The 21,822-nt window shown below is 44.0% G+C and overlaps 1 protein-coding gene across 1 annotated transcript in view; it reads left to right on the top strand.

Moving 5' to 3' along the window:
* The window catches only part of LOC144249603 (acyl-coenzyme A oxidase-like protein), a 296,617-nt gene that overhangs the window by 148,152 nt on the left and 126,643 nt on the right, over positions 1 to 21,822 (top strand). Inside the window, exon 11 of the mRNA XM_077791725.1 lies at positions 16,825 to 16,941. Coding sequence (XP_077647851.1) covers positions 16,825 to 16,941 — 117 coding nt within the window. The remainder of the gene's footprint in view (positions 1 to 16,824; positions 16,942 to 21,822) is intronic.

Here is a 21,822-nt window from a genome sequence, read left to right as displayed (position 1 = left end):
CTATCTCACTTCCAGTCCATGAGAGAGGTGTGCGAGGACCTGGCCTCCTGACTCCTGGCAGGCTCTGTGGCCCAGCCTCCCTAGCTCCATGAACCTTTCTGGAAGGCATTTGCTGGGCTGTCATCTTGAGTTTCATTCTTTGGCATCCTGTGATTTGGATAATTTCCAGTATCCTAAGATCTTACACAAAAACTCAGATGACCTTGTAAAAGTTTATTTGCTGACTATATCCTTGCAGAGCAAATGAATTATTTTTGTCACAGGCATAATACATTGTTACTTTTGGAAATGCTTCTTGTAAAGTAAACAATAGTCAGTTTATTTTCTTTTTAATTTTCAATTATATGCAAGGATACATCAGTATAAAAATAAATAAATAAAATGGGCTTGTCACAATCCAGATGACAGCACTGCCCTTTGGGATGGCCCAGGAGATGACTGGGCCAGGAACAGGTCAGTCAAGAGAGGGTGGTAGCCAGATGTGGGTTGCTAAGGAGGAAGGTCCTGAAGTGGGGTTCTGGGAATGTGTTGTACATTAGGTACCAGGCGAGTGCACCTGTGGCAGTGGGCAGCATCCAGGGGTCCGCCCTTTGGCTGGACTCCAGCTGAGGGGACTTTTCGTTGCTGTGTCGTAGACCTTGACCACAGATGTGTTCATCCAACACCAGATCCTGAACATAAGTGGGGGTAACTGGGTGGCTAGAAACCTTTAAATGGAGGATGAAGTGTTTGTTTTTTGCTGAGTTGGGTGGTTACTACAATGGAGACCCACTCCAAGAAATTTTTTGCCCTTTGAGAAATATTCCCTGAAATCATATTCTGTTGCCAACAGAACGGCGATGTTTGCTGTTACTTATTATTTCAATTGTAGAATCAGAGATGGACAGAGATGCCTGGAAAAGGCCGTAGTCTTGGAGGCTCAGGACTTGTATTTGTTTCCTGGCAGATTAGAGAATACAGTGGGAGGAAGGTTAAAACAAGGACTCATCTGCCAAACCATTGGAAGGAAGAGGGTCTAGGGAATTATCAGGACCCGGGAATGGCTATTTTATGCAGAGTCTGTTCACCTTCAGAGAGCCTTCTGGGGTCAGTCCAGTGGCACTCTCCAGAGGTAACTAGATTGGTAGATTTATTCCTGTATTCCACTGGGGTAGACTTACATCTCTCACCCCTGTTCATCTCTGAAAGTTAGAATCAGCCACAAAATAACAACAGGTGAAATTTTTAAAAAGTGACCTATCCTTTCTTAGAGTTTGAAAAATATGACTAATGGGGAAAAAGTCCCAAAGTGAAAAAGTTAGATTATATTGATTACATAAAAATAAGAAATATACAGACTCTAAAAATCAAAACTAAAAACATGACATAGTGGAGAACTATCCAAACAAATATGGCTGATATTGGTTTAATTTCTCTAATATATAAAGAGCTTCTAAAATAAATAAGAAAAACTCTAACCCCATAGTACGTAGACTAGGAAATGATATGAAAGACAATTTAAAGAAGATATGTATGGTTAATAAATATGTAAACAAATTAAATTATTAATAATGAAAGAAAGGAAAGTTAAATGAGGTAATAGTTGAATTAACAAAGATATTTGAAAGAACAACACTCAACTTTGCCAGGAATGTATTAAGATAGATATGGTTATATACTGGTAGAAAGAATAGATTGATAAAACCTTTCTGGAAAGTGAGTTGATGATATATGTCAAGAGATTTTTTTTAAAAAAAACCTTACATTTTGTGATTCAGTAGTATTTTTTCTAGAAATTTAAGGAAATAATCATTAAAATTATAATTTCAAGTATATTTAGTGATATGCATAGAATGAAATCTTAGGTAAACAGAAAAGCAGAACACAGAACTTGCATAATGTTCCTGATCAAGCATGTTAGTATATGTTAAAGAGTCATTATCCCTTGATTATAACAAACTGTTTCACTTTTTCTGACACTGGGGTCACTATAATTTTGCACACATTTTCCATGTAATATTTTGTTGTTCCTAGTACATTATTATTAGGTCAATATACATCTTTAAGATGTGGCACATCTTTTAAGAAGGAGAGCATGGGGCATATGTATTCCAAATTAGTATCTATACATGATTTTTTCTCTTCTGCCTCCCTTTATTCATATGAAAGCTAGATAAATCTAATAGTGTTGGTTTCCACACTTATACCAGTTGAACAAAGGTAGACTTTCTAAAGTTCAAATCTATGTATTTTATGTTTAGAAACTTGAAATGGGACTTGCGCTTGTAGGAAGATCAAGTAAATATATGATTCTTCCCCTAAGGACAACTACAAAGTCTGGATTGTTACATATGAACAAACCTGAGAAGACTCAGAAAGGTAGAGACAGGAAGGCAGAGCAGCTGGGACCTCCGGGTCTGAGGAATGGTCCTGTGGGTGTTTCCCTGGTTTCTTCCTGTCTTATGAATCTCAAGCTAAGACTAGGTTCTGGTGGAACCAAAACACCAATGGAAATATAGACATGTACGTGCCCCAACAAAACCTGTTTTTTCCTCCCCAAAGACCAGAAAAGAGACCGCAAGACAGGAAAATTTCAGATAAATACTGCCCTCCTTTAGTCTAACACCACAGAGAGCTGAGACCCCATACACACCCATGCCCACAAAAGCCAAGAGGGGAGGCTAGACTGTCACCCGCTGCAGGTGCGGAGTTCTGACACCTTCTGGTGTCGGAAGGCCAAGTCAGAAGCTGGGATTTTCATCCTTGCCAGAAGGTAACAGTCCTTACCCCTTGGTCTTGAGAGATACCAGCAGGGAACCTGCCTTGCAGCTCCTCCACCTCCTGCTGTGGTGGGAGGGAACAGGCTGAGGGGAGTTAGAGCTTTCTGGAACCCAGCAGAAATGACGCATGTTCACTGATGTGCAAAGGGGACTGTCCGAGGAGCCAGAATGCCCACCCCTCTCCTGCTGTGTGGAGGAGCCCACCCCATCACCTGGGTGCTAACAGAATCAGATTGAGGAGCCTGCATTTCTGCTTCTGCCTGTCAGAGTGACTCCTTTCCCTACCTCAGCAGTGCCAGAGGAAGCCAGAGGCTTAAATAAGATCCAGAGTGGCCCAGGGTAGTGTTAAAATGTACGAGTTTCAGTGGAAAGTCACTGATCATACCATGAACCAGGAAGCCCTCAAATGGAATAAAAATGACAACCGAGAGATGCCAACAACGAGAGGGCAGAGAGAGTAATTTGAAAAATATTCACCTGAAACATAAAAACAGAAAATTTTCTCAAAAAATAGAAAGCAAATTAATATAAAGGATGCGTCTGGGGCTGGGGCTGGGGCTGGGGCTCAGCGGTAGCACACTTGCCTGGCATGTGGGAAGCACTGGGTTCGATTCTCAGCACTGCATATAAATAAATAAAATAAAGGTCTATCAACAACTAAAAAAGATATTTTTAAAAATTAATATAAAGGTGAATCAGACAGGCATTTTAGGATTTTAAAAAACCCTAAATAAAAATTATCAGTGAGCCAGGTGCAGTGGCGCCTGCCTATAATCCCAGCAACTCGGGGGGCTGAGGCAGGAGGATCACAAGGTCAGGGCCAGCCTCTCCTGGGTTCAATCCCCAGTGCCCCCAAAACCCCCCAAACAAACAACAACAACAAACTAAACCCAACCAAAATAGTGACAACGACAAAACCCCATCAGTGTATGTGCTCAGCAGCACAATGGAGAGGACCGAGGGAAGAATTGTGAACTGAACGACAGAGCAGTGGGCATCCCCAGATCTGCATAACACACAGGACCTGGGCTAGGAGGAAGGATGGAGCTTGAGCAACCTACGAATTAACAAAAGACCTAGCGCTGTGTCTTCAGAGTCCCAGAAGGAAATGAGAAAGAGCAGTGCTGAGAAAATGCTCAGAGACAATGGCCAAGAACTCCCCAAATGTGCAAGGGGCATAACCCACAAATTCAAAAAGCTGAGCAAACCCCATAAAAGATGAACTCAGAAGGCTGTGGGCTGTAGCACAGTAGTAGATCACTGGCCTACCACGTGTAGGCATGGGGTCTGTCCTCAGCACCACATTTAAATAAATAAATAAATAAATAAATAAATAAAAGTATCATGTCCATCTACAACTAAAAAAAAAAAAAAAAAGATATCCGCATAACATATATCACAGTGAAACTTTAGGAAACTAAAGGCAAAGGAAAACATTGCAGCAGAGGGAAAGGATTGGAACCACAGCAGATGTCTCATCAGAAACCCATGGAGGCCAGAGGAAGTGGCCTGACATTTTGCAAACACTAAAAAACCGTGACACCAGAAATCTATATTCAGTAAAAATGACATTTAAGAATGAGAAGGAAATCAAGACATTTTCAGATGAAGGAAAACTGAGCTTGTCACTAGCACACTTATCCCAAATGAATAGCCAAAGGAAGTTCCTTAGACAGAAAGGAAAAAGCAGAAGAAGTAAGCTTGGCTCATCAGGAAGGAAGAAACAACAAGGTAAGCAAAAAGACACACACAATAGATTTTCCTTCTTGAGTTCTCTAAATTATATTTGACAGTTGGAGCAAAAATTATGACACTGTCTGTTGTGGTTCTAACTGTAAATAGAGGAAGTATGTAAGACAAGCATAACCAGGAGAAGGTGATGGAATTTCACTTTAACTGGTGAAACGACCCAATTTTGTAGTGCTAATTTATGTATACGTAATGTTATACCTAGCGTAACTACTAAAAAATTCTATCCAGAGGTACACTCCTGGACACAATAATGCATCAAATGGAATTTAAAAAGATGTTCTTGTAAGCTAAAGGAAGGCAATAAAAATAAATCCAAGAAATGAAAAACAGAATACAAATTAAGAAGGGAAGACTTTATCCTTAACATATTAGTAATTACATTAAATGTAAATAGTCTAAATAATTTAGGTAAAAAAAAAAAAAAACAGGTTGGGGCTGGGGATGTGGCTCAAGCGGCAGTGCGCTCGCCTGGCATGCGTGCGGCCTGGGTTCAATCCTCAGCACCACATACAAACAAGGATGTTGTGTCTGCCGATAACTAAAAAATAAATATTAAAATTCTCTCTCTCTCTCTCTCTCTCTCTCTCTCTCTTAAAAAAAAACAGGTTGGCAGAGTGGATTAAGAAACGTAACTAATCTCTATGCTGCCTTTAAAACATTTATTTCAAATATAACAACAGAGGCAGGTTGAATGTGAAAGAATAGAAAATGATATTTTATTCAAAGATTAGCCAAAGTAAAAACAGGAGTGGCTCTATTTATTTCATGTAAAGTAGACTTCAGGGAAAGAAATTACCATAGACAAGGAAGGATATTGAATAATGATAAAAGACTCAATCCATCGAAGAAATGTAGCAATCCTAAATATGTCTGTAAAACATAACAGTCTGCATTATCTGAACCAAAACTAGTAGCACTGAAGGAAAACTAGACCAACCCGCCTTTGTGCATCTGTATGGCTCTCTGGATGGAACCCAGGGTCTCATGTCTGTGAGGCAAGTGCTGTACCACTGAGCTGTGTCTCCAGCCCACCAACCCTCATTTTAATAGACAATTTCAATATCCTCTTTCGATAATTAATATATAACTACATAGAAAGTCAGCAATCACATAGAAAAACTCAACACCATGATCAACCAATAAGATCTAATCAGCATCTATGGAACAGTTCACCCAACAAAAGCAGAGAACACATTCACTTCAAGTACCCTCCTGGAATCACCAAAATACAACATATCTTGTGCTCCGTGTGTGTGTGTGTGTGTGTGTGTGTGTGTGTGTGTGTGCGATTTTATTTTGGTTTTCAGTTACTGGCAATTGAACCCAGGGCCTCATGCATACCAGGCAGGCACTCTACCATTGAGCTATATCCCTTTCCTTTCCCCAAGAGGGAAGTTTATAACAATGAATGCATGCAAACATTAGTAAAGAGGAAAAGTCTCACATCAATATCTAAGCTCCCAACTCAAGAACCTAGAAGAAGAAGAAAATAAATTGAAAGGAAGTAATAAATGAAATAATAAGGACTGAAATAATAAGGATGAGAGCAGAAGTCATTGAGGTTGAAAATAGAGCAATAGAGAATAATAGTAATAAAGCAAAGAGCTGGTTCTTTGAAGCAATAAATTAGATAATAGCAATACTGTCAGAATGGGGGGGGGCGTGTAGAGGGAGAGAGGAGACAAATTATTATCAGGAAATTAAAACAAAAAATTAAAAAATAATTATTATTAGGAGCCAGGTGCTGTGGCACATCTGTAATCCCAGCAGCTCAGGAGGCTGAGGCAGGAGGATTTTGAGTTCATAGCCAGCCTCAGCAAAAGTGAGGTGCTAAGCAACTCAATGAGACCCTGTCTCTAAGTAAAATACAAAATAGGGCTGGGGGTGTGGCTCAGTGGTATAGTATAGTACCCTTGAGTTCAATTCTCAGTACCAAAAAAAAAAAAAAATACTATCAGGAATGATCCAGGGGGCTATTACTAAAGGCACTCAGAACTTCAAAAGAATAATAAGGGAATGCTCAGAACAACTCTGTAAGCATAAATCTGAAATCTTAGAACAAGTGTACTAATTCTTCAAAACCATAACTCAGTGTGTAAAACAATTAGAATAACCCTATAACTACAAAAGAAATAGAAGTCATAATAAAACTCCTAAATAAATAAATCTCCAGCATAGATGATTTCACTGTAAAATTCTACCATACTCTTATTTATTTATTTATTTGGTACTGAAGATTGATCCTGGGGGTGCTTAACCACTGAGCCATATCCCCAACCCCTTTTAAAATTGTTTATTTTGAAACAGGGTATCACTAAGTTGCTTAGGGCCTCGCTAAGTTGCTGAGGCTGGTTTTCAAATTGTGATCCTCCTGCCTCAGCCTCCCAAGCTGATGGGATTACAGGTTTGCACCACTACATCCGGCTTCTACCAAGCATTTAAAAAAATATATAGCAATTGAGAAAATAGAAGAAGTAGGAACATAGTCCAATTCATTTTATAAAGCTGGTCATATCATGATTCCCAAACCAAATAAAGATAATATAACAGAAATTACAGAACACTATCTCTTATGAATGCAGACACAAAAATATTTTTTAAAATCAGAAAATAGAATTTAGCAATATAACAAAAGAATTATACATTATGTTCAAGTGGGACTTATTCCAGGGCTGCAAAGTTTGTTTAATAATAAAGAATTAATCAAGATACCCTACCATATCAACAATCTAAAACAGAATTCTATCAATTGATACTTAAAAGTTATTTGGAAACTTCAACATATTTTCATGGTAAAAAAAACCCTCATTTAAATAGAAGAGAGGAATACTTCCATCTTGATGAAGAGAATCTACAAAAAAATATACAGCCAATATTATACTTTGTGGTGAAACACTGAGTGTTGTCCTCTAACATAAGGAATATGGCAAGTATATACACTCTTGCCAATACTATTTCGATATATTGGTAAAAGTTATAGCCGGTGCTCTAAGACAAGAAAAGGAAATTAAAAGCATGTAGTTTTGGAAACAAGTAATAACACAGTACTTAGAATGATATGATTATTTACATAGAAAGTACTGTCATGTGTAACTAATGAAAACAAATAAAAAATTGAAAAAAAATGACCAATGTGATTCTGCAACCTGTACACTCAGAAAAATGAGAAATTATAGCCCATCTGGTTCAAATGTATGATATGTCAAGGTCATTATACTGTCATGTGTAACTAATTAAAACAAATTTAAAAAATTAAAGAAAAAAGAAAATTTCAAAATTTCTATTAAAAAGTCCTAGAACTAAGAAGTGAGTTCAGCAAGGTCAGAAGATACAAAATACACATACAAAGATCAATTTTATTTCTGTACACTACAATAAACACATGGATACTGGGATTAAAATATAATACCATATACAGTCACGCACAGCTTAATGGGGGCTCAGTCTTTTATAATATCACAGCGTGTACTTATAAAAGCTAAGCTATGACATCACTAGGCAATGGAATCTTTTGGGATCACCATGAGATATGACCTAGACCTTATTATATGGTATTTGACTTAAAAATTGCTCATAAAATTGAAATACTTAGGTGCAAATTGAACCAAATACATGTGGGATTTACATGCTGGAAACTACCAAAAAAGTAAAAAAAGACCTCAATAAATAGAGAAGTATCTCATGTTTGTGGATCTGAAGACCTTGCTGTTGCTTCTGGAGCCTCTGGACCCTTGTTAGTTACCTTGAAATTTGGAGATGAGAAGGGGAGTGGGGGCACCAGCTAGCCTTCCAGCATCTCAGGACATCCTCGCTGTCAAGAATAGCCTCAAGCTAGGCAGAAGCATGGGGACAAGCACACACTCTGGAGTGCTTCATTACGTGGCCGTCATCTCCTGGTGCTCAGTATCGGTGAAGGGAGACCTGGAGATGTTGGGGTGCAGCCTTTGTTGCCTGCCTCCCACTGCCCACATTCAGGTCAGGCTTGCTCTCTTTAGGATGGTAGCAGGCTCTAGCCACCAACTGGGCACCCAGGATGTACCAGGCATTGCCCCTGCCATGGGATGTCAGAGAAAGAGGACACACAGCCCGGAGCCCCCAGGGTTGACCCTCTGGCTTCCTCACTCTCATGGCTGAGGTGCTCCTGCAAGATCCCTGATGGACGGCGTCTCTGTCCATATGTAATTTTTTTTAAGATGTGAAAATAACTCAACAGTGAAATCATTAGCCCACCCCAGGCAGCCTCAGCTATAATTTATGGCTCCACATCTCCCGCTGTTGTAATTTTGTATTCATTAGGACGCATTTTTTTTTCAAGAAAAACTTCAAAGAATCACAGTTCTGTTGATTAACATTAGCCATTATGTCACTCACAGAAATTGCTAAGTCTGTAATTCTGAAAAGTAAAGTAATTTCTCTTGTGTGGGAACCAATTGAATGGCATTCAGGCCCCTCTCTGGGTTCCGCTGATGGCTCTAGAAAGAGCCTGCTGCTTCTGTGGGAGACTCTGACCACAGTACCTTCTTTGGCTGTGTTTTGCCCATCCTGTCTGCACCAGGAATTTGGGGAGAAGATCAGCTGGTGTTTTCGGGTACCTAATGGGGCAGGTGTTGTCAGAGAGCTTTCCAGTACACAGGGGTATGGGGGGGATACACAGGGGTGTGTGGGTATGCACTCGATGCATGCACATGCGGCGCTTCTAACACACAGACAGCTTCTTCTCTGAGCCATTTTATTATCTTTAAGTTGTGGGATTTAAATTGAAGGACTTTTCTCTTCACCTCAAATCTCTTTACAGCAGTTTTAGTGAGGCAGAGTAAGTTAGTGGTTTGTTTGAGTTAAAGGGAGGAAAAAGACTGCTTTGGGAAACATTTACAGAGGTTTTTCTTGACCAAGAATGAGTGGAATAGCGGGTGATCTTAGAGCCTCGGGGGCCATGGTGCTGACTGTGGTGATAACATCTGCTGTGCCTCGGACACCTGCTACCTGTCAGCATGGTGCCACCTCACTTAGCACACACTGATGATCAGCCCCAGTTTAGGGTTGAGGATCCTGAGGCTCAGAGAGTTCATGTAACTTGCCTAAGACAGCACATTGGCAGGTGCCAGAGCCTGGCAAACAGACATGTCTGATCCCAAGCCTGGGCTTCTCACCACTCTGTCTTCTGCCTCCTCTCCTGGGCTGCCTGTGGGGACACAGCCACTTGGTCTCTGGATGTGCTCCCATGGGCAGCAGAGGCACCAGAAGAGGACAAGAACAAACTCAGCAGCCAGACAGCCAGGTTCCTGGGGTGTTTGTTTTCAAGAGGTTTGAACCAAAACATGATGGATCAGACCCACTCTTGATTGTAGAGCTGAATCCTCAGAGAAGAACCTGGAATTGGCCAATCTCAGAAGCAGGGTGACCCTGCTGGTCCTCGCCAGCCAGGATTATAACATCAGTCAGAAACGACCTGCTCAGAAGAAACGTGGTCCCAGTGTGCAGATTTATCCTGCCTGAAGGGCCTCTAGCGTCTCCATTGGGGTCATCTCTCAGCTGGTGGGAGGAAGAGGCCTGACCCTGACCAGCTGTGATCTGCAGCCTGCTCCAGCATGCTCTGCTCTTCCAGTGCTGGTGGGTGTGGAAGTCGGTCTTGGATAATGGAGGGTCAGTTGCTGCCAGACACTGGCCACAACTTCAGACCCATGGGTTTCTTGTTGAGGAGGATCTTTTGTTCCTGGGCTTTTGATCTGATGTGATCTTTGGGAAAGGAAAGAAAAGAGTGAATGGTGGGCAAAGAGGTGCCCTCGGGCCAGGACAGCGTGGTCTCCATGTCTGTGTTTGCAGGCTTGTGGGGACCACCCCTCTCTCTATGTAGGCTGTTGGACACCAACATCACAGCAATGGACCTTCATTTCTTTCTGTATCTGAATTAGTCACATGTCTAAAAAAATTGTCACTGTCATTGATCTCATCATAATCATCTCTTCTAGTATTTGCTGGCCTTATTATTGGTAGACTGTTAGGGTTGGGAGAAAAAGTACTCGGAAGGAGTGAATGTTATTTGCTGGCATTTTGAGAACTCTCTTCTTTGGAGTCAATTTGCATGTTTAGTCACATCAAGACCACCATGAGAGCAGGGTTTATCTATATCCCCCTTACTCGCACACATGCACGGCTCTCACCTCCTCTACAGACAGACCCAGAATTGCACCCTAGAAGAGCGACAGCTACAGACTGGTGGGGACGGCTTGCTGAACCTGATGTCTTAGGGCAGGACGGCTCAGAGCCCAACGGGCACATCCCAAAACACTGTGCCGTAAATGCACAAACATAAAAGCATGACTTTTGTGCGCACTATCTCTTTCACAATCCCAAGGTGGACCCCAAGGTAGGATGGATTGGGGTGACAAGTGATGGGGCTGAGAGTTGGGGTGTCTGGCTTCTACACATTTTTAATAATAAGAAGCCAGGAAGTTTTACAACCTGACTGGCCATTTGGATCCAATCTGCTGGGTCCAGTCAGTGGCATTAAAGTGTCCTGCTTTGTAAAATATTTGCCCTTTGAGTTTCTATGTCCAGGAGTGCCTGAGAGGAGGAGAAACAGGAAGAGATGGGTTGTGGCCTCACTGAGAGGTCGAAGTCTCTCTGTGGAGGCCTGTGGGGAAGGGGATCAGGCATCAGCCTGGGCCTTCAAGGTTCCCCTGAACCTAGTCTGCATCTGGGTCATTAGGAAGGGAAGGTGGCCGTAAAGAATGTGGCCTGGGCCCAGGAAGGAGCTCAGCTTTTGTCGGAAGGGCTCAGCACCTTGACAGTGAAGGGGGATCCCAGGATTACCTGAGACCAGCCTGAGCACCTCAAGACGTCTCGGGGCCAAGGGCAGAGGCCACATGCCCTTCCTTCCACGTGACGGGATGCCGTTCGCAGCAGACTGATGCAATGATGCTGCAGAGCGGGAAACATGGGAAGCAATTATCTTTTTAGTAGGTCACTGGCTTCCTTTGGGAGAAGAGACCAGAGGGAAAGCTGGGAAGGCGGGCACTGCGGTCCCCCAGAGGCTGTGCCTGCAGTAGCTGTCTTGGTGATTAACAGCCGTGTCACTTTCCACGAATGTTGTTTTAAGCAGCCGCGTTCAAAATTGAGTGAGAATGAAATAAAACAACCCAAAATAAATGCTTCCTCTATTCCTTAGGAGTTGCTGGAACCCGGAAATAGCTCTTTAAATCTGTAATTTTAAATGGCACCGTGCACAACACTCTCTAAGCTCCGGGTTTATTTTCGCAGAGATACCATTGCGTGTACAATGTCCTGTTTTTTGTTTTAAAAGACCATGAAAAAAATGAGCTAAGTGACTCTGGGCTCTTTCAGGAGTGGGTGCAGGGAATGTGTTGGGTACTGAAGTAAAAATCATGTTTACAGAGAAAAATATAGCCTTTACATGTGTTTTTAAAGAAAAAATAGTAACCCAGTGGAGGAAAAGACCAGGAAGAATATTGTGTCCGTCTAGATCATAAACTGGAACAATGAAAACCTCTGGCAGGCAGTAATTGCTGGCCAGCTGCAGGGGTACAGCTGTGCCCAGGGCAGCATGCCAGGTGCTGGCAACCAGAGGATGGGCCTGGCTGGCATGGCACCCAGCTCAGCCAACAGGTCCTGAGAGCATCTAGGAGAGGTGGCCGCAGAGTGGCAGGGCAGGTTCCTTCACAGGCCAGGCCCTCTGAGTCTTGAAGTCCTCTCTCTCTCTGCCGCCTCTGCTGCAGCCAGGCTGCCAGCTTGGGAACTGACAGTGGCAGTCACAGGGCTGAACCTCTGGCTGCATCTCCAGGTGGGAAAAGGGTCATCAGCCTTTAGTGTCCCATTTCCCCCTGGAGAAGCCAGACAGAGAGGCATAGAAACTACTCAGTGCTTTGGGGACTGGCAGCATCTTGGGCAGGAGGGAGGGAGGAGTGAGTGAGTGAGTGAGTGAGTTAGGTGCTGCTTTCTTCTGCCCATCACTTCTTTCTTTCTGGTCCCTGGCAAGAAAGCCAGCAGTGGGGTGGGCTGCTGGCCTTAGGCGAGGCTCCTTTCCTGCCTTATATGCACGCTGGTGTTTACCCAGCACGGCAGATTTTATTTATTTATTTTTTCAAAACATCTAGTAACATTCCAGGGGGAGGATGGGTGGTGGGAGGAGGGGTGGGCGTGGACTGTGAGAAGGCAGGACAGCCAGCCTGCCCGCTCGCTTCCCATCTTTCCTGAGTGCTTACCGCTGTGCCTGAAGGTGAGCAGGCCTGCCGTCGGTGAGCTGTATGTTTTAAAACGTGAGTTTGCTATTGTCGAGACACGGTGAGGTCACCAGCTCAGAAAAGGAGCGCTGTGGGGAAGACAGCTCTCTGCTCACCTTTCAAGAGGAGGGGGCGCGCCATGCCTCGCAGGGCCTCCTGGGGAGCTGAAGGACTCAGGGAAGACAGGCCTGGGCCTTTACGGTGGTTCCTGCAGGGAGCAGTGGGCCAGGTGGGCCGAGCAGGGGAGGACTGCCCACTTTGGATCATGTTAGTGGGTTCTGAGGCCTAGGCTGCCTGCAGTTGCCTGGCACCTGGCCCTGGATGATGAGGGCAGGGCCACAGTGGCTTCGTGTGGGAACCTTATAGAGGAGGTGGTTGGGTGTGGGCTCTGGGTTCCTGAGCTTGCGTTTGAGAGACGTGCCCATAGAGCATCATTTGCTGCCTTTGGATCAGCTAGCTGTGACCCTTCCCAGGGTCAGCGAGGCCCCAGGCGTGGAAGCATAGTGACCCAGGCTTCATTCGGGGCCGCATGGTGCCAGTCTGAAAGGACAAGGGGCTGGGCCTCCGGGAAGGGGTCACAGATGGAAGCTCAGGGCATCCTGAGGAGAAGCTGCTTTCTGCTTTGATTGGGTTGGTTGGGTTTGATTTTTGAAGGGGCATGTCAAGGAAGGGAGGAGAATCAGGAGTCTCAGTGTGGGGAGGGAACCCCAAATGAGTCCCTTTAGACAGGTGGCAGTTAGAAGTGGGGCTCTCTGGGGCAGAGAGCCCTGTTCAGACAGAGGCCTGGGGTGGAGAGAACACAGGGAGGGGCTTGTGGTAAGAGTAGCGTCTCAAGGAAGGCTGGGTGGGCTCCCGGGTTTTACACCATGTGACTGGTCAGAGCCATTTTGCTCCCTTAGGAACCCCCAGTGAACTTGTGGCCTGAGGAAAGCCTATGGCTGGCTGTGTCATTGTCACAACATAACTCACAGTTCAGGATGCCAAAGCAAATTACTTGGCATGAAAAAAAGAAACCCATCCTGTGTTTCAAGAAAGGTTGGAAACTCAGATTCTGTGGAAATCTCCTGACTTCTGTGAAGCTACCTGGGAACTCCACAGAGGTGTAGCACAGCTCCTCCCTGTCAGCACTATACAAGTCACGCAAGGCCTGCCTCGTGGCCCCTCTGTGGGGGAAGTCTCTGCTCTGTCACCCCAGTGGAAGTGCAGGGGTTGAAGAGAAATGGGAACATGACAAGGTCCACCTGCGAGGTCCAGGGCAGGTCCAGGGCAGGTCCAGGTCCTGTGACGACCAGACAAGGCTCATTGTTAGAGAAATACCCGTTTATTGAGGAACAGCTTTGCACATTGATAGAGCTGGGGGCGGTTCAACAGAGCAGGGTATTGGCACGGGGCACTTTCCGATTGGTGGGTAAGGATCATGAGGGTCAGCAGGGCTCACCATTGGGCGGCACAGCAGGCAGGTGAGGCCTGGCATCTGAAGACCTTCCCTGAGGTCTTGAGGGGGACACTGTGCCGTGCTTCATCTGCATTTCTTCATTCTCAAGGTTCATTCATTCCTCCTTTTTTCTGCTATTGAGTGCCTACTTCGTGCCATGCCAAGGCAGGTTTCACAGGCAAAAACTGAAAATTTGGTGGATGCTATTTAAAACTGTATGTTTGAAATGGCTTTTAAGCAAATCCAAACCTAAAAGTTGTGATGATTGATCACTTCTTTTGCTGTCTCCATGTGATTAGAGTGCCCTGAAATGATCTTTTGGCTGCACACAGGAAATACTGGTGATTGACAGAGGGTGGGAGATTAGGCCATGTTCAAGGCTCTTGAGGCACATGCCACCTTGTCTGAGTCTTCTCTGTATCCTGGGCTTTGAGCTCAGTGGCTAGTGCTTGACCACCTAGACCCTGATAGATGCTAGCCCCTAGTACACTGCTGGACATGATAGATGCCAGCCCCTAGTATACTGCTGGACACAGAGCAGATACATAGATGTCCCCTGATAAAATTTTAGACACATCATTGATAAAGCCACTGTATAATCATAGCATTTAAAAGTAAAAGTTCAGACAGTGAGGAAAAATGTAATTTGTAAAATGACTGTATCAGACCATTTCAGCTTCCGTAGCAAAACAATAGACATGTATTTCTGGTTCTGGAGGTTGGAAGCCTGAGATCAGATCTGGTGTCTTGGTTATGTTTCTCTTTCTGGCTTCTAGATGGTGCCTTCTTGCTCTGTCCTCACATGACCTTCCCTCTGTGCATAAGTGAGAAAGAGAGAGCTCTCATCCTCTTCATATAAGGCCACCGATCCTATTGGATTAGCACCACACCCCATGACTTCATTTAACCTTAATTACCTCCTAAAAATCCTATCTCCAAATAGTCACTTGGGGGTTAGGGCTTCAACATATGAATTTTGTGGGGACCCAAATTAAGTCCACAGCAATAACCTAGTATTATGATGGCACCATTATTGGATCTGTGATTTTTGTCTCTTTTCTGGTCTCACCGTGATCCAGAACCAGCTGAGAGCTTTCCTTATGGCCTGTCCAGCCTCTCATTTGGAGCCACGCCCTGCCGTGGTTGGGCATATGCAGGGACAGAGGGAAGGACATGGACCGGGGGCAGGGTGGGGTGGTATTCCTGGGACAGTCATCTGTGGGTGGTTAGATTGTGGAAAACAATCCGGTGCTCACAGTGTTTGCCAGCGGCTGCCCAGCGCATGCTTGCCATTTGTCCTCACCACCTCCCTCCCCGGGACATGGCCTATTGTTACTTCTAGATGCCTTCCTTGTGAGAGACATTAGGGTGCCTTTGTTTTGATTACAAATAAAGATGATATCAAAATATAAAATTATGTTTAAGAAAGCCTTTATGAAATAGAAAATTTTTAGAAAAAAAAATTGGTCTTTCCCTTTTCTTTTCGAGTGATTGATAGATATCCCCGGTCTAAGGGTGTCTGCAGCACAGGTGTGCTCTGGGCATTTGACAGTGGGCACTGTGTATGTGTGTGTGCTCGTGTGTGTATATGTGCATGTATTGTGTCAAATGTCATTCTTTAAGAAATCAACATCAGCAAGACGTGGTGGTGTATGCCTGTAATTCCAGCAGCTCAGGAGGCTGAGGCAGGAGGATCGCAAGTTCAAAGCCGGCCTCAGCAGTTTAGCCAGGCCCTAAACAACTCAGCGAGACCCTGTCTCAAAATAAAATATAAAAAAGGGCTGGGATGTGGTTCAGTGTTTGAGTACCCCTGGGTTCAATCCCTGGTACGTACACACACACACACACACACACACACACACACACTCAACATTAAACTCTGAACTGCTTGAAGTTGGAATGCTGCCAGACTCAGGACCATAGAGCACTGGCCTGCATGGGCAAAGGGAGACTGTGCAGCAGGCCTTGGCTCTTTGCCCGAAGTCTGCAGCCTCGGGCTTCTGCAAGGCTTGTCCCTGGCCATTGCCTGTGGGGACCATCCCAAGCCATCTTGTATGCTGCTCTGAGGAGAGCTTTGGCCCCCTGGACACAGCTGCCTCAGAGTGCAATGCAGCCTCTGTCCTCAAGGCACAATGGACTCGCGGCGGATGTGGAGGGGCCTTGCACATAGGCCTGCAGGGGGGTGCTGAGGCACTGGGAATAATGACCCACCGTGAAACTGACGGGAGCATGGGGTGAACATCACCCTCTGTTGAGGATGCCCTTTTGAAATATGTTCTGGGGTATGGCTCCTAGCCCATTAATGATACCACAAACATGGGAAAGCTGGATAATTAATGATCACAGGGTACGTGGAACTGCAAAATGTCACGTAAATGCTAAGGATAAAAATTACTGTGTATTAGATACATTCCTTTAAAATATTCCATGATGGGAAGATTAATTTTCAGAGAGTCCAAGAGTTCCACCAGGCTTCCTTCAGAGTCTTGGGTGTCTTATTATTTGAACCCCTTTGAAGGAGACCCAGGTTTCTGTATTACGCACTGCTGGAAAACAAAGGGTGGGGAAGCAGATTTAGCTCGGGACATGAATTTGCCCACCACATTTTGGTAAAAATTTGTCATTGATTTTTCTCTAGCCAGAGGCAGTTTGGGCCCAAAGCCAAGGAAGAGGTGAGGATCATCGAGCACCAAACACAGACGCTCCGGCTGATGCCTCACCTGGCCACAGTGCTGGCCCTGACCTTTACCAGCAGGTGAGATGGCCCTGGGGTCGTTTCTGTCCAGGCGAATGGGAGGCCCTCTTATTAATAAGCACTAAAAGGAGAGGCAGACACTGGGGTCATTTCCTAACCACGAGCTGGAAGGAGCCTGTGGTTCAAATCTGATGCCCAGGGTAAAGGTGGGGGAACAGCGGGGCACAGTGGCGCTGCCTGTAATTCGAGCAGCTCAGGAGGATGAGGCAGGAGGATCACAAGTTCAAAGTTAGCCTCATACACTTAGTGAGGCCCTAAGCAATTTGGTGAGACCTGGTTTCAAAATAAAAAATAAAAACCAAAATGGGCTGGAGATATGGCTCAGTGGTTAAGCACCCCTGGATTCAATCCCCAGTAACAAAAAGTAACAATTAAATAGATAAATAAAATAAAAAATAAAAGGGAAAAACAACTGTCAGTTATCTATCAGACAAATGGAATCCAAGTGAATTTGAGAAAACCCAAACCAATGCTTCTTGCCAGTTTCTAAACATAACAGACTTGAACAGTGAAAATAGCTCTATGTTCTGATAAAATCAACAGTCAAGTTTTCTGAAGTAGGTCAAGGTGTGTGTGTTGGGGTGGGGGCAGAGAGGCAGGGTACCAAGGACAAGGGCAGTGATGGTGCCTTCAGAGTGCAGGGGAATTCACATTTCACCCCAGGCTCTCCCCAGGAGCTTCTCAGCAGCTCCTCCTCAGAGCTGGGATGCTGTGGGGTGTCTGTGTGAGTATTGTCACTCCTGCACTGAAGGCTAGGAAATTCGGGCTCTGCCTACGATCACAGGGCCCAGGAGTACGTGGACTGGGAACAGGTCTCCAAACCTGGGTCCTTCCTCCTGTGTTCCTCTTCTCTACATTTGCAATGCTGTGCTAGTCATACTGTGGATCACTTAGAGTTGGCATGTGTTTGAAATTTACACACTGAGGAGTGACAGGTCCTGGGGTCTGTAAGGTGGTGAAGGGAGGGATCTGCCATATCAGCATGATGCTGACTGGAGGGGTGGGGATGGGGGGGTGCTGCCCTCTGTTCCTGTTGCACAAGGCTGGAGCAGATGCCAGCCCTGCAGGGTGTCCCAACAGCGAATCCTACAGACCCAGCTTCAGACAGCACCAGGAAGGTGGAGCCACGCTACCTGGAAAAAATTTAAATTACTTGCATCCAACATTTGTTATTTAAAATATTTGGAGAGTTTTTGAAATTTGCATATAGTAAAATGCATGGTTTTTAGTGTATAGTTCAGTAAGTTTTGATAAAAATACATATTCATGTAGCAAACATTTCAATGTCACAAATAACAACCTTTGTTGCAAATATGCCACAATGGAACCCATTATTCTATATAATAAAAATGCATTTGGGCTGGGGATGTGGCTCAAGCGGTAGCTCGATCGCCTGGCATGCGTTCGGCCCAGGTTCTATCCTCAGCACCACATACAAAAAACAAAAATGTTGTGTCCACCGAAAAACTAAAAAATAAGTATTAAAATTCTCTCTCTCTCTCTTTAAAAAAAAATGCATTAATAAAAAGAAATTATGATACACACAGTGGAATATTACCGAGCCATAAAGAATGAAATCAGCCAGGCATGGTGGTGCATGCCTATAATTCCAGCATCTTGGGAGACTGAGGCAGGAGGATCGAGAGTTCAAAGCCAGCCTTAGCAATGTAGAAAGGCGCTAAGCAACATAGAGAGGCCCTGTCTCTAAAAAAATATAAAAAGGTCTGGGAATGTGGCTCAGTGGTTGAGCATCCCTGTGTGCAATTCCTAGTACCAAAAGAAGGAAGAGGAGGAAATGGAAGGTGGAAGGTGGGGGGGGAGGGGAAAAAGAGAAGGGGAAGGAGGAGGGGAAGGAGGAGGAGGGGGAGGGGGAGGAGGAGATGATGATCATCCTGTCACTTGCAGGCAAAGGGATGGAACTGGAGGATATCATATTAAGCTAAAAAAGCCAGACACAGAAAGACAAATATCACGTGTTCTCTCTCATATGGGAACCTAAAAAAAAGGATGTCAAAGTAGGATCGTGAATATGAGGGACTGGGAAGGGTTCCGGAGGAGGTGGGAGGAGGATGGAAGAAGGGTCAGATACCGACACTGCAGGCTGCATGCACACAAATATCTTAGTGAATCCCATTAATGTGCAAAATTAATATGCATTAATAAAAATAGATATAAGTAGAAAAGCATCAACATTTCCCTGGGAAAGCTCCTCAGGCCCCTCATAGCCAGCTTCCACCTCAACACCAGCAGAGACAGCCAGCTTTCTTTTCTTTCTTTCTTTCTTTCTTTCTTTCTTTCTTTCTTTCTTTCTTTCTTTCTTTCTTGCTTTCTTTCTTGCTTTCTTTCTTTCTTTCTTTCTTTCTTTTGGTGGTGGTGGGGTACTGGGGATTGAACTCAGGGGCAATCGGCCACTGAGCCACATCCCGGCCCTATTTTGTATTTTATTTAGAGACAGGGTCTCACTGTGTTGCTTAGCACCTTGCTTTTGCCAAGGCAAGACAAACAGCTTTCAGATTGCTCTCCCCCTAGCTTGGTTGGCCTCCTCTGGCACAGCAGGTAAGTGGAATCATAGACCATATGCGTTTCCTTCAACGTATCGTTTTGGTGTCCCTCAATGTTCTTGATGGTTGGCTAATTTTTATTACTGAATAGGAACATTAAATGGACAAACTCCAACTGGCTTATCTATTCTCCTCCGATGGACCTGGGAGTGGCTTCCAGGATTTTTATCGAGGATGAATAAGACACAGTGAATACTCTTGCACAATACTCTTTCATTTTTCTAAGGGTAAATACCTAGAGAGGACTTTCTGGGCAACTGGATAAGTATATGTCCAACATTCTAAGAAATTGCTAGTTTTTCAGAAAGGTAGTACACATTTCTGGTCTTTTACCCATTTCTAAATTGGGTTGTTTGTTTTCTTGTTGATGAACATGTAAGTTTTTCATATATCCAGCATAGAGTTTCCAGTACAAATTTTCTAATAAATTCATTCAAATTGTTGCTTTTTAAAATTTAATTTCCAATTGTTTGTGGACAGTGTATTAAAAAACAAACTATTTTATATATTGACCTTATATCCTATATTCTAACTAAATTCACTTGTTAGATTTGGCAGTTTCTTTGTGAACTCTAGGATTTTCTATATGCACAATACATACGTAGGGATAAAGAGTTTCCTTCTTCCTGCCACGACTGATGCCTGTGAGTTTCTCCTTGCCTTCGTGGCCTGGCTAGCCCCCTGCACAGCACTGGAGAGCCACGGTGAGGGCAGAGGAGCCTCCCCTGGGATTGATTCCGGGGCCGCAGGCAGTATTTCTCCATCCGTAGTGAGGGCTCACTGCAGGAGGTTTTTAGATGCCCTTTAGTAGATGGAGCAATCCCCCTTCTAGTTGGATGAACATTTCGATCATGAATCTTGACAGCAGAATTTGTAAAAACAAAATGAAACAAATAAAAAGAAAACCCAACCTGACTTGCCTTGACATTGGGTTCTGTGGGTCTTCTGACTTTGCTCTTTTGCAGAACTGTTTTGCCTATTACAGTGCTTTTTGCCTTCACTTCTTGAGTGGTTTATTTATTTCACCTAACTGTTGAATCTATGGCCAGAGTGCTGGGTGGCATTTTCCTGATCATCTTTTTACCATCTGTGGGGTCAGTAGTGACTTTCCCTCTTTCAGTCCTGATACTTTGTGTCCCTCCCTCATCAGTTTGGATAGAGGTTTATTGATTTTGTTGGTTTTTCAGTATTGAAGTGATTGTCGTTGGTCTGGTTTAAATTTAATTGATACCTACTCCACTCTTTATGAAGTCCCTTCTGCTTGCTGTAACTTTGCTCCCTCCCCCCTGCCCCGCCCCCCGCCCTGTGAAAGTTTACATTACTGTGTTGAGACCTTTCTTCTTGCCTAATATAATCATTTAAGACTAAAACTTCCCTCTAACCATTGCAGCTGCAGCCTGTTTTGATACGTTGTGTTTTCATTTAGTTAAAAATAGTTAAAAATTTTCCTTGAAACCTCCCCTTTGACCCATGGATTATTTAGAAGTGCTTTCATAGTCCAAGAACATCCTTGGTATGAGTTCTGTTCTTTGAAATTTATGGCGCTGTGTATATTTGTGGTGTGTGTGTGTGTGTGTGTGTGTGTGTGTGTGTGTGTGTAAAGTGTTCCACGTACACTTGAGAACAATGTGTGTTCTGTGGTCAAGAGAAGCATCTCGTAGAGTCTGCCAGTTCCAGCTGGTGAGCTGGGCTCTGCAGATTGAACGTCCTTTCCGATTTTCTGCCCACTTGTTCTCAGTGAGCGAGGAGGCAGCTGACTTTGCCAACCAGGGTAAACTTGCCTGTTTCTCCTTTCAGTTTTACCAGTTTTAACTCCAATTATTTTGGAGGTTGTTTTAAAAAAGAAGTTCTAGGTGCATGCACATGTAGGATTGTCATTCCTTCTTGGAATATTGACTGTTTGTCCTGATGTGATTTCTTTCTTCAGACCCCAAAACATTCCTTGTCCTGAGGTCCGTTTTTGCATACAGCGTAGCCACCCAGGGCTCTGGTTTAATGTGTTCAGGGCACTTTTTTCTTTACACTGTAGTTTAGCCGACCCTGTTTTTAAAGCAGTTTTCTTGTTAACAGCATATAATTGGGTCTTGCTTTTTTATCCAATTTGTCAATCTCCAGCTCTTGACTGGTGTGTTTAGACCAATTGTACCTAAAGTGATTACTGATATGTTTGGATTCAAGTCTGTCCTACTATAATTGATGCTTATTTTTTCCATCTGTGTTTTTTATTTTTATTTTCTGCCTGCTCTTGGGTGAATAGAACGTTGTTTATTATTCCATTGTGTCATTTTTATTGACATATTATTTATACTTTTTACAAAGC

This window comes from Urocitellus parryii, chromosome 12, assembly GCF_045843805.1.
Source record: "Urocitellus parryii isolate mUroPar1 chromosome 12, mUroPar1.hap1, whole genome shotgun sequence".
NCBI lineage: Eukaryota > Metazoa > Chordata > Mammalia > Rodentia > Sciuridae > Urocitellus > Urocitellus parryii.
Note: the sequence above shows the minus strand (reverse complement) of the source record. Positions and strands in the feature narration are given on the sequence as shown.